This window comes from Callithrix jacchus, chromosome 13 (assembly GCF_049354715.1).
Source record: "Callithrix jacchus isolate 240 chromosome 13, calJac240_pri, whole genome shotgun sequence".
NCBI lineage: Eukaryota > Metazoa > Chordata > Mammalia > Primates > Cebidae > Callithrix > Callithrix jacchus.
In genome coordinates, this window is record NC_133514.1 from 48,605,446 (window position 1) to 48,618,202 (window position 12,757).

Sequence of the window (12,757 nt, forward strand, 5' to 3'; positions counted from 1 at the left end):
GTTGTCACTCTGATAGTTTAGGCTGACATTTGAGAAGTTGTCTAATTCATCTCTCTGCCTCTGGATTTTTTTCCCTCCAGTTTATCTTACACGTCACTAGTTATTAATTTTGTGAAAATACTGCCAGGATCCTGTCATTTTTAATCTCAGAAACCTAAAATGATTTCTCCTTTTTTGGAGCAGTTGAAATAAGTTGCTCACTACTTAATATTCACTTATTTACAATAGGTTGTTAAAATTACACACTGTCTTACACTGTTGACCAGAGATGGAGATCGAATTAGAAGTAATGGAAAGTTTGGGGGCCTTCAGAATAAAGCTCCTCCAATGGATAAACTTCAGGGAATGGTATTTGGAGCTCCAGTACCAAAACAGTGCCTGATCTTAGGGGAACAAATAGGTATGTTAAATAAGTACTTAAATAGCAATTTCTAATTTGATTTTACTCTTTTTTTTTTAAGAGCTTATGTTTTAAGACTCTAACCTGAAAAATTAACCAGTAACAAATTTAAATAAGATGTTTTGGTCTACTACTTTCAGCTTTTTTATATCGGGTAGTTTAGAGTTATGTAGCTAGTAGCTTTATCCTTTATATTTTCATTCTTATATGTGTCACATACCTGCATTCCCAGCTACTTGGGAGGCTAAGATAAGAGTGTCGCTTGAACCCAGGAATTTGAGGTCAGCCTGGGCAACACAGTGAGACTCCATCTCTTTAAAAAAAGATATTTTTGTCCTGTTTGAATAAGTCAGTATTTTATTACTTAATCATAATATTTAATTTTATCTTGAAATTTGTAACTATCTAGAACAATTAAGGCTTATTAGAAAGTGATCTCCTTCCCCTTTGACCCTTCCACAGGCTGTGTCTCTTTGCATCTAATTAGCCAATATTATAATTGTCTGTGCACATCTGTTCTCTGAAGTACATACTTAATAGGAAGTCTCCTTACCATCTATTACCTTAGAGCCTATTTGTTCTTAATTTATGTAATTAATTCTAATACACTCAACTCTCTATGTTCCCAAAACAGAGCAGTTTGTTGTTGTTAACTTTCTTTTAATTGCAAAATACATATAACATAAAATTTACCATCTTAACTATTTTTAAGAGTAAAGGTCATTGATGTTAAGTGCATTCACATTGTTGTTCATTCTATGTCAAGAACCGTTTTCAGTATGCACAGCTGAAACTTTGTATAAACTCTCCATGTCCATTCCCTAGCAGCCATTATACTACTTTTTGTCTCTCTGAATATGACTATTCTGGATACTTCATATAAGTGCAGTCGTACAGTATTTGTTCTTTTGTGACTGGCTAATTTCACTTGGCATAAAGTCCTCAAGGTCTGTCCATGTTGTAATAAGTGTTAGAATGTCCTTCCTTTGTAAGGCTGAATAATATATATTCCATTGCATGTATTTGTAATGTTTTATTTGCTTTTATTTTTTCTTTCTCTTTTTTTTTGAGACAGAGTTTTGTTCTGTCACCATGCTACCATGCTGGAGTACAGTGGCACGATCTTGGCTCACTGCAACTTCCAACTCTGGCTCAAGCAATTCTCCTGCCTCAGCCTCCCAAGTAGCTGGGATTACTGGCACGCACCACCATGCCCAGCTAATTTTTTTTTTTAGTAGACACACAGTTTCAACATGTTGGCCAGGATGGTCTCAATCTCCTGACCTCATGATCTGCCCGCCTCGGCCTCCCAAAGTGCTGGGATTACAGGCATGAGCCACCGTGCCTGCTGGTCTTTTTATTTTCTTTTCTTTTTTGAGACAGTTTCGCTCTGGCTCCCAGGCTGGAGTGCAGTGGCATGATCTCAGCTCACTGCAACCTCCATCTCCCAGGTTCTCCTGCCTCAGCCACCCGAGTTGCTAAGATTACAGGTATGCCTTACCACACCTGGCTAATTTTTGTATCTTTAGTAGAGCTGGGGTTTGAACTCCTGGGTTAAAGTGATTCCTCCTTCCTTGGCCTCCCAAAGTGCTGGGATTACAAGCATGAGCCACCACACCCAGCCACTCTGTTTACTTTTATTAAAGTAAATACACATAGAAAAATGTGCACATTTCATGAACATTCAGCTTGATGGATCTTCACAACATGAACACTGCACTTGTATTAAAAATAGAACACCTGGCTGGGCGTGGTGGCTCATGCCTGTAATCCCAGCCTTCGGGAGGCTGAGGCAGGCAGATTACCTGAGGTTAGGAATTCAAGACTAGCCTTGCCAACGTGGTAAAACCCCATCTCTACTAAAAATACAAAAATTAGCTGGGGGTGGTGGCAGGTGGCTCTTGTGCCAGCTACTCACAAAGCTGTGGCAGGAGCATCGCTTGAGCCTGGGAGGCACAGGTTGCAATAAACCGAGATTGTGCCATTGCACTCCAGCCTGGGTGACAAGAGCGAAACTCCATATAAAAAAAAAATTTTTTTTAACACCAGTACTTTAGAGAATTTCTTTTTGCTCCTCCAGTCCCCATCCAATACTCCATACTCAAAGGATAACAACTTTCTTGACTTACAGTAACAGATTAATTTTTACCATTTTCATACTTTATATACATGGAATTCTGCAGTGCATACCTTTTTATGTGTCTGCTTTTGTCCATTCAACGCTATGCATATAGTTTGTTTTCCTTGCAGGATAGTATTTCATTGTGTGAATGAAATTTACAATTTATTTACTCTACTGTTGAGGAATTTGAGTAGTGTCTTAGTCTGTTTTGTGTTGCTGTAAAGGAATACCTGAAGTTGAGTAATTTATAAAGAAAAAAAGATAATTGTTCATATAATTTTTCTGGCTGAAAAGTTCAAGATTGGGGATCTGCATCTGGTGAGGGTCTCAGGCTGCTTCCAGTCACAGTAGATGAAGAGGAGCTGGCATGTGCGAACATCACATCTCAAGAAAGGAAGCAAAAGGGGAGGGCGGGTGCCATGCTCTTTTAACAATCAGCTTTTAGGAACAGAGTAAGAATTCACTCACTCCCAAGGGATGGCACTAATCTATTCATGAGGGATCTGCCTTCATGACCTCAGCATTAGGCCTCACCTCCCAGCACCACCGTGGATTACATTTTAACATGAGCTTTGGTGAAGACGGACAAACCATAGCAGGTAATTTCCATTTGGGGCTATCAATTTAGCCTGAAGTTTTTAAAAGAGTAGTTGAGAAAGGTGGTGGGAAGAAGAGTCATACTTCTGTTTATGATGTCAGTGAACACATACACAGTCTCTGCAATGAGTACATATCTAAAGAAACTGATAAGAAATCAGAGAAAATGTTTTAATCAAGGTCAGTGAACCAACGTAAAAGGCCTCAACTCTGTACATAAGCATTTTATGGCAGTAGTTCCCAGTACCAGAAAGAATTACCTATGAACTTAAAAATACACAAATGTCATGTCTTCAAAGATACACTCCTAGATATAGACTAATGATTCATTGGTAAGAACTCAAAGGAGACCATTTAAGGTTACTAATTATATAAAGTACTTTTGGTTGTAAGCAACCATCTGTGACTACTTTAAGCCAAACAGGAATCTATTGGAAGGAAACTAGAAGATATCATAGATTTAAAGGAGATGGAAACAGCCAAGACAAAGTCAGAAATGACTCTGGGACAGTCAACAACCTTGTGTTCCATATACCTTCATCCTGCAGTTTTAATATAACCCAACTCCCACCACTACTGGGAGAGAGAAATGCCCAGCGCCTTCCAGCTCAGCTGGATTTAGTACAGATCAAATAAAGCAAACAGCTTTGGGGACGTTCCCATGGATATCATGGAATCATTCTCAGAGCAAAAGCAATTTTGAGGAAGGCCATCACAATAAAAATTGTCTACTAATAGCATAGTTATAAGCAAAGTATTTGTCTTCTAAATAATTTGCCTATACATCGTCTTGCATGATAGTATTTGGTATGAGATAAGAGCAAATCAGAGCATAAGAAGAAAAAATTACTGGACATTTAACATATTATAAAATATTATTATGCAGCAGACACCCTGTTAAGGTTGTCACAAGAATGATCTTATTTACTACGGTTATCTTCATTTTATAGATGAAGAAGTTGAGGCTCAAAAAGGTTTGTTAACTTTCCCATGTTTAGAACAGTGTGTGTATTCGTTACCACATTGAAGAAAGAGTAGAAAGAAAAATACTTTTCTTTAATTCTGGTTTATATAATTGAGATAATTTTTTCTCCATTATCCCTTTCTATAAATTTTTCCAGACCTGCCTCAGTGAACATTGTGTCACTTTCATAATCAGAAAAATTTGCTAATTGCTTTTAGTATTCATGTTCTTTATTTTATTTTCATTTTTTTTATTTTTTATTTTTTGAGATGGAGCCTCGCTCTGTTGCCCCAGCTGGAGTGCAGTGGCACAATCTCAGCTAATTGCAACCTCCACCTGCCAGGTTCAAGTGATTCTTGTGCTTCAGCCTCCCAAGTAGCTGGGATTACAGGTGTGCACCTACATGCCCACCTAATTTTTATATTTTTGTAAAGATGGGGTTTCACCATGTTAACCGGGCTGGTTTCAAATTTCTGACCTCAGCTTTCTGCCCACATTGGCCTCCCCTGGGATTACAATGTGAGCCACCACACCCAGCCAAATTCATATTCTTTTAATGCGTAATTGATCTTCTAGGAAATGTGCCTAAACAAACAATCCTAAATATAGATAAGGCATTGTTTTACTCAGATGAATATCACAGCTTTTTTTTCTTTTTGTTTGTTTTTTTGTTTTTGTTTTGAGACAGGGTCTCACTTTGTTGCCCAGGTTAGAATGCAGTGGCACGATCATGGCTCACCATAGCCTTCCAACTTCCTAGGCTCAGGTGATCCTCCCACCTTAGCCTTTTGAGTAGCTGGAACTACAGGCTTGCACCACCACACTGGCTAATTTTTTTGTATCTTTTTTTTTTATAGACATGGGGTTTCACCATTGCCCAGACTGGTCTCAAACTCCTGGGCTCAAGCAATCTGCCTGCCTTGGCCTCCCAAAGTGCTGGAGATTACAGGCGTGAGCCACTATGTCTGGCCACAGCCTTGTTTTTCAAATAAAACACAGAAATCTTAAATCCTTTAATTGAATTTATAATCTGGAGAATGTCTACGTCAAAGTTAAGTGGAAGGTGATTAAAAATACAAATGTTACACATGTTAAAAATTAAACCTGTGGACTGAAAAGAAAAAAGTGAGATGGTAGACCCACTGGTTTTTTTTTTCTCCCACCGTTTGTTTCCTATACAGACTTAGGATGTTTCAACTTAGGTTTAACTTTACAGTGGTGTTAAACCAATACATATTCAGTACACTTCCTAACTCACAATGGGCTGTGTCTGGATAAGCTCTTAATAAGTTGAGAATATCATAAGTTGCAACCACACACTCAACTTTTACGATATTTTCAAGTTGTGATAGGTTTATTGGGATATAACTTCATCATAAGTTGAGGAACATCTGTATTATTTCAAGTTTTCTCTAGAGATCTTGGAAATAGAAATTTTTTAAAATGCAAAGATAATAACTGAGGACACTGTAGAAGCCAGGATGTAGGCAGAAGAGAGAAGGAGTTGTTAAAATAAACTCAAAAGAAGAGAAGCATCTTATCATAATCAGTAAGTACTTGCAGTAGTCCCCTCTTCCCTGCAATTTTGCTTTCTACAAATTTAATTACCGAAATCTGAAAGTCAACGACAGTCCAAGAATAGGTGAGTGCAGTACAAGATACTTTGAGAGGGAAAGACCATGTTCATATAGCTTTATTACAGTATATTTTTATTATTGTGGTTAATCTCTACTGTACCTAATTTATAAATTAAACTTTATCATAGGCTGATATGTTTAGGACAAAACACAGTACAGGCCAGGTATGGTGGTTCATGCCTATAATCCCAGCACTCTGAGAGGCCAAGATGGGTGGATCGCCTGAGGTCAGGAGTTCCCAGTTACTTGGGAGGCTGAGACAGGAGAATCACTTGAACCTAGGAGGCAGAGGTTGCAGTAAGCCAAGATCATGCCACTGCACTCCAGCCTGGGTGACATAGTGAGATTCCATCTCAAAAGACAAAATAGCACGATATGTAAAAGAAAATAATTCAAATGTCCCTAGCATGCAGAAGAAATATTAAGATGAGGGGTATCCCAATTATCCTTATTTATCTTGACACATTATATAAATGTATCAGAATATCACATGTGCCCTGAAAATGTGTACATCTGTCACATTTTGAAGATGAAAAAGTAACGAGAATTGGAAAGGAAGTAAAATTGCAACTATTTGTAGATTGTATAACAGTATACCTATAAAACCCAAGGTATTCAAGGATAAAAATTAAAATAACTTATTAAGGGAGAAAGTTATACAATTAGCATAAAAAATAGCCTTCATATAATCTTACAGCAAGTAGTTAGAAGATATAATGGGAACAAAAAGGTCATATACAAGAACAACAAAAATAAGTTTTAAAAGATGTTTCTGCAGCTAAACATGTTGATCCTAAATACAAACAAAAATAAACATGCATGAATACCTAAGAACAGAGACTTCTGCTTCTCACTAAGATGGAATAACTTACATGAAAACAAACCAAAGGAAAAAAAAAGCACTGAGGCCCAGAGCACAGTGGCTCACGCCTGTAATCCCAGCACTTTGGGAGGCCAAGGTGGGCAGATCACTTGAGACCAGCCTGGCAATATAGTGACACCTCATCTCTACAAAAAAATACAATAGTTGGGCCTGGTGGCTTGCTCCTGTAGTCCCACTTCTTTGGGAGGCTGAGGTTGCTGTGAGAGGCGATTGTGCCATTGCATTCCAGCCTGGGTGGCAGAATGAGGTTCTGTCTCAAAAACACAAACAAAAACAAAGCACTGAGCAAAATATGTGAAAGAATAGTTTTCAGGACTTTGGATATTAACCAATGAAGAATGGCAATTCCTGAGAAATAGGAATCAACTGAAGTAGCCCTATGGTTGCCTCAGCTTACTGCATGGAGACTTTCCAGACTAAGTAAAATAGAAAGGGGGAACCCAGGAAGGAGCTTTGATTGTTAAAACATTGCCAGTCTTGTTTCATTTATACCCACCCTGTCACAGCTGCCTCTGTCTTCTTCCTGGGTGGGTTATTTGAAGCAAGTCAAAGCAGAGGTTCTAGGGTATTTTTTCTCATAGTTTTTCCCAGTCATAAGTGTTTATCAGGTTTTTTGTTGTTGTTGTTGTTGGTTTTTTTTGCCAGTAGGTTTCTTAGAATTATATGGAGCACAAAGTTTGAAGAGCACTAAATATTATTTAGGAAAGTCTACTTATGCATCTAAACTGCATAAATCCTTCAGTGGTCAGAAAGTTGCTTCAGCCTTCTGTTAACCCATGTTTGGGCAGCTCTTACACACTTACCTAATAACAGCCTTTCGGATCTACTTTCAATCCTTTTGTGTTGTTTCTAGTAGCTTCGCATAGTCATTCTCTGGAACATGTTGAAGTAACCTGTCTTTCTTAATATTGTAACTCATGTGTATACAAAATAAACATTACATTGTATGTAATATTGTAACTCATTAAATACAAAATAAACATCATTTTGTATGTAATAATAATTACATTGCTTTAATGTGGAACTAGAAGTGCTGTCAGACCAGAATAAAGTTCCCAATAAATTATATAGCATAAGAAGCATAAGGGTCTTGTTGTCACTTGGTTTCACATATAGAATTTGTATTTAAATATGAATATATTCACAAACACACACAGATGTGTATGTGTAATTTTGTCACTCAATAAGTGTAGATTTCTAGAAAATTGGGTGGATTTTTTAAAAAAATGCTACTCTTGACCCTTAAAGTATAGAATTAATTTCTTCCACAGTTTTATATATAAACTATTTATATATGTTTGTTAAGTGTTTGAGTGTTTATATGTCCATTCCCCTAGATAGTGATCATCTTGGTGTGTGACTAGAGCCTTATCCAGATGCTAAATGTTTTAGGTTTTGCAAGCCAACTGGCAAAATCAAGGATATTATGAAGATATTTATATAGCTGTTTAAAATGTAACCATTTTAAACTGGATAGGCCAGGCACACTGGCTCACTTCTATAATCCCAGCACTTTGGGAGCCCAAGGTGGTCAGATCGCTTGAGCCCAGGAGTTCGAGACCAGTCTGGGCTCAAGCAGTCCACCTACTTTGGCCTCCCAAAGATCGAACAGCATAGTGAAACCCCATCTCTACAAAAATTAGATAGGCAAGGTGGCTTGTGCCTGTAGTCCAGGCTACTCATGAAGCTAAGGTGGCAGAATCACCTGAGCCTGGGAAGTTGAGGCTGCAGTGAGCAGTGATTGTGTCAGTGCACTCCATCCTGGGCAACAGAGTGAGACTGTCTCAAAAAACAAAAACAAAAAATGAGTAAACCATCCTTGGCCCATGAGTGGTAGTTTACTAACCCCTAGCCTGGAGTATAGTCACTATTTAATACTTAGTGTCTAATAAATCATGCAGGCAGGCAATAATCTCAAACCTGAATAATGTAATACTATTTTTGGAATTTCAAAATTTATTTTTATGGCAAAAAGAACACAGGATTATTGTGGGAAAAAAATGGAACATACAGGCAAGCACCATGAATTAAAAAAAACAACAACTCATTATTCCCAAACCCAGAGATTAAACATCGTTAATAATTTGCTGTATCGTCTTTTAGCCTTTTGTCTGTACATATGAGTATATATAGTTTAAAATAAGTTGGATTAATCTAACAATGTTGTTTTATGGTCCTTTTCTGTATACTATTCTATACTTTTCCCAGGTCATTAATTTAAACAATGTAATACATTTTTAAACAAAGTAATTTAAGGAAAGTTAAATTTTTTGAAAGTGAAGTATTTTTCTGAGTGTGTTTTTGAAAAATCCTGTGTTTAAACATAATAGCCATGGCTTTTGGAAGCGTGATTTTTTCTTTCTACCATACAAAGAATAAGAACAATTAATGAGTTGCATTGCAGCCAAGTTTGAACCACTGTCAGTTACACTTAGAAATGTCTTTATTAGAAACCCCTTGTTACTCATCAGTTTTCATTTGGGAAGCAGTGATTTTCTAACAATACAATATTTGATGTATTTGCCTTCCCCCTGCCAAATTTGTCCACATGGAATTGGACTGAATATTGAATATCAGACAAGATATAAACATTGGCTTGAGAGAGTAAGCCAGTGAAACAGAGCACTTTTATATAGAGAATTCTCCCTGACACAGAAATAAACTTAAACAGAGAAAATTAAATTTAACAATTTTGGGCTGGTATCTTAACTATGCTTTTTAAATTTCATTTGTTTATATTGGATGTTTTATGGCTTTAAAAGTAGTTCCCATATGATACCATAACACAAGTCTCAGTTTACTAATTTTTTCCCCTAAAACATGGGTTTGGTGTGACAGCAGTAATTTAATCAAATGTCTTTGGTTTCTTTGCAGATCTTCTTCAGCAGTATCGTTCTGCTGTGTGCAAACTAGACAGTGTGAATAAGGATTTTAACAGTCAGTTAGAGTACGTTCACACTCCAGATATAAAGAAGAAAAAGCAAGAACTTGATGAACATGAGAAAAATCTCAAACTAAAAGAGGAAAAACTAGGTAAGTCTTTACTCTTTGTTAACTTCTGCTTTCTTTATATGAAGATAAATATTTATGATGAGACAGAACCCAACTACAAGAAAAAAGAATGCAAACGATTCAGAACTTAAATCAACAGAAACTCTTAACCTCTGAGTCCTATCTGATAAATGGTTATAAACTATTCTTTTACCAGAAGTAATAAGAGGCATTCTCAGTATTCTTTCTTAATTCTTTTTCTATAAATTATGACACGCTCATGTTGAATTTCTCTCATCAAATAATTCCATTGTTTTTATTGTAAAGCAACTTTCTACATTTTCCATCTTCACAGGTATGACTCCCATACATAAGTGTAATGACATTGTGTCAGTCACCTAAGGTTGAGATGACAGATTGTCCAATTCCTCCTAAAAGAATGAGACAAGAAGTTACAAGACAAAATAGGTGAGTCTGTTATGACTTGAAAATTATGCTTGGGTAGTTTACCAAAGTTCTTGGGTCTCATGATACCTTTTTTTGTTATTTTTGAGATGACATCTTGCCCGGTTTCCCAGGCTGGAATGCAGTGGTGCAATCATGGCTCACGGCAACCTCCACCTCCCAGGCTCAAGGGATTCTCATATCTCATCCTCTCAAGTAGTTGGCATTACAGGCGTGCACCACCATGCTTGGCTAACTTTTTGTATTTTTTTGTAGAGATGGTGTTTCACTGTGTTGGTCAGGCTAGTCTCAAACTCCTGACCTCAAGGAATCTGCCTGCTGTGGCCTCCCAAAGTGCTGTGATGACAGGCATGAGGCACTGCTCCTGACCAGATCATCATATTTTAAAAACAGAATGAGTTCATGTCTAATTCTTTCCTTGAGCCAGACTTAGTATTTTAAATTTTAAAAAAAATTAAGTAATGATAATGAAGATAAAACTTAAGCATTATATTCTCTTAGGATACCCAGGCTTCTAAATAACTTTTGCTAATTCTTTAGAAATGTTAATCGTTTATTTTTATGTTATGTTAAAAGTCATTGTTAAGAGTCAAATTGCTTGTCTGTTGTTTGGCTCACCGCATTCTCTTTCATAGGATCAGTAACTTGATAATTAAAGAATATGCAAAAACATTTGTAAATTACTTATTTTTAAATTGCTTCTAATTTTTGGTTTGGAGAATCAGATGCCGTTTAGATGACCAAAAAACCAACACAGCCATTTGCACCCTAACTCTGTAGTTAGAAAACTGTCCCTTTTAGATTAAATATTAGAAAAGTCATCCCACAGAAGGATATCATGGTACTGATATTTCCTTTATATTATTTCAAAAGGTTTAATTATAGATTGTACCTGAATATGTTTCTCATATTAAATCAACCTTAGAGGAGTTCCCTTGAAACTATGGTGTTTGGAGTTGGTATTCTGTGCCCTGTCCATCTGCATATTCTAAATTTATTCAGTTAAGATTTGAAATCTCACTCTGTGCTGTATGCTGCTGGTTCGTGAATAAAACTGACATGGTTCTTACCTCCACTGGAATTCTGCAATTCTGGGCAGTAGAGGGACAATTTAAAAAGTAAATAAACTTTTTGATAATTATAAGGAATGAAAAAGCCAGGTGCAGTGGCTCACACCTATAATCCCAGCACTTTGGGAGGCCGAGGCCAGTGGATCACCTGAGGTCAGGAGTTCAAGACCACCCTAGCTAACATGAGGTGAAACCCCATCTCTAATAAAAATACAAAAATTAGCCAGGCATGGTGGTATACACTTGTAATCCCAGCTACTTGGGAGGCTGAAGCAGAAGAATCTCTTAAACCCAGGAAGTGGAGGTTGCAGTGAGCAGAGATCACGCCATTGCACTCTAGCCTGGGCAACAAGAGCAAAACTCCATCTCAAAAAAAAAAAAAAAAGTTGGGGGGAGAAAAGAATGAATGAAAAAATGATGAAGTGTAGAAAATAGTGGAGAAACAGTATTAGTTGTCAGGAGAGGTGCATTGAAACAGAAGAAGGATGGTAAAAAACCAGCCATATAGGGATTGGTTTCAGTCAGAGGTTGGGAAGGAAGCATGATGCTCTAAGAAAATAACAGGTGTGGCATGTTTGAAGAACTGAAAAGATGCTAGTGGATAAGGCATGGTATGCAAGAGGAGAGGGCCAAGCTGTGGTTGGACATAGAGGCAGAGTCCAGATTATGAAACTCCTCCCTCATCATGTTGCAAAAAATTCTATTTTAAGTTCATTGATATCTTTTGAGTATCACACATGTAGGCATGTGAATGATGTGTTCATGGGCATGAGATTTATACAGACTGTTAAGCTGATCATTCAGAAGGTGTTGGGGCAATTTAACATCAGAAAGACTCTTTGCAGTGGATTTAAACATATAATTTTTAGAGATCGCAAGTTCAGAATGATGTAAAAAGCCCTCATTGGTCATTGTTGCTGGTTGCTAGGGTACCAACTTGTAACTGAAAATGTATATATTCATATAGAAAAGACACATGTTCTGCCTTCCTTGTATGCTCTATCTTTCAGATTACCAAATAGTTACAGAAAGTTCTTCTTTGTAGAAGTTCTTCTTTGGAGAAAGTTATTCTATTGGTTAAATAATGTGGTGTCTGGGATATACTCTAAAATACTCCAGGAAAATAAAGTGACAGAGGATATCAAAACAACACTTGGCAGAATGTTCTAATTACTGAAGCTTTAAGTAAGAAATTCACTGTATTGGGGAGGACTCAAGATGCACTCTGAGAACACCCAGGATTGAAGCTCTCGCTGGATGCGCAAAGAGGGTGAGTTGGGGATGCATTTCCAGACGGATCTTAGTTGCCCACAGAACAAGGAAATTCCCAGGTATAAAAAAGACGCGGGACGCCAGGCAGAGGTCTTGGCTGGTGTAGCCGGCAGCCAGTGCGACGGCAGCCCACGCCGGAGAACAGAGGCGCCCCACAGCGCTCCATACAAAAGCGCACTGTTACAGATGCCCTATTGAACCAGCAAACTGAGACCTGAGAGTGCTGAACTTGAGACCGAACGAGACTTGGACAGTGAGCCAACCCAGGAAACCCCGGGACACAGCGTTTGGGGTAGCACAGTGCGACAAACAAAACGGTGATTCCAAATGCTCCCGGTGAGGAGGTTTTCTTGAAG

General features: G+C 37.6%; 1 protein-coding gene across 1 annotated transcript in view; it reads left to right on the top strand.

Moving 5' to 3' along the window:
* Positions 1–12,757, top strand: part of LOC100407488 (structural maintenance of chromosomes flexible hinge domain-containing protein 1-like) — a gene marked incomplete at its 5' end in the record, with an annotated part of 94,304 nt that overhangs the window by 41,644 nt on the left and 39,903 nt on the right. The window contains 4 exon segments of the mRNA XM_078346876.1: positions 229–400; positions 9,478–9,636; positions 9,950–9,977; positions 9,979–10,062. Of these exon segments, the coding sequence (XP_078203002.1) occupies positions 229–400; positions 9,478–9,636; positions 9,950–9,977; positions 9,979–10,062 (443 nt within the window).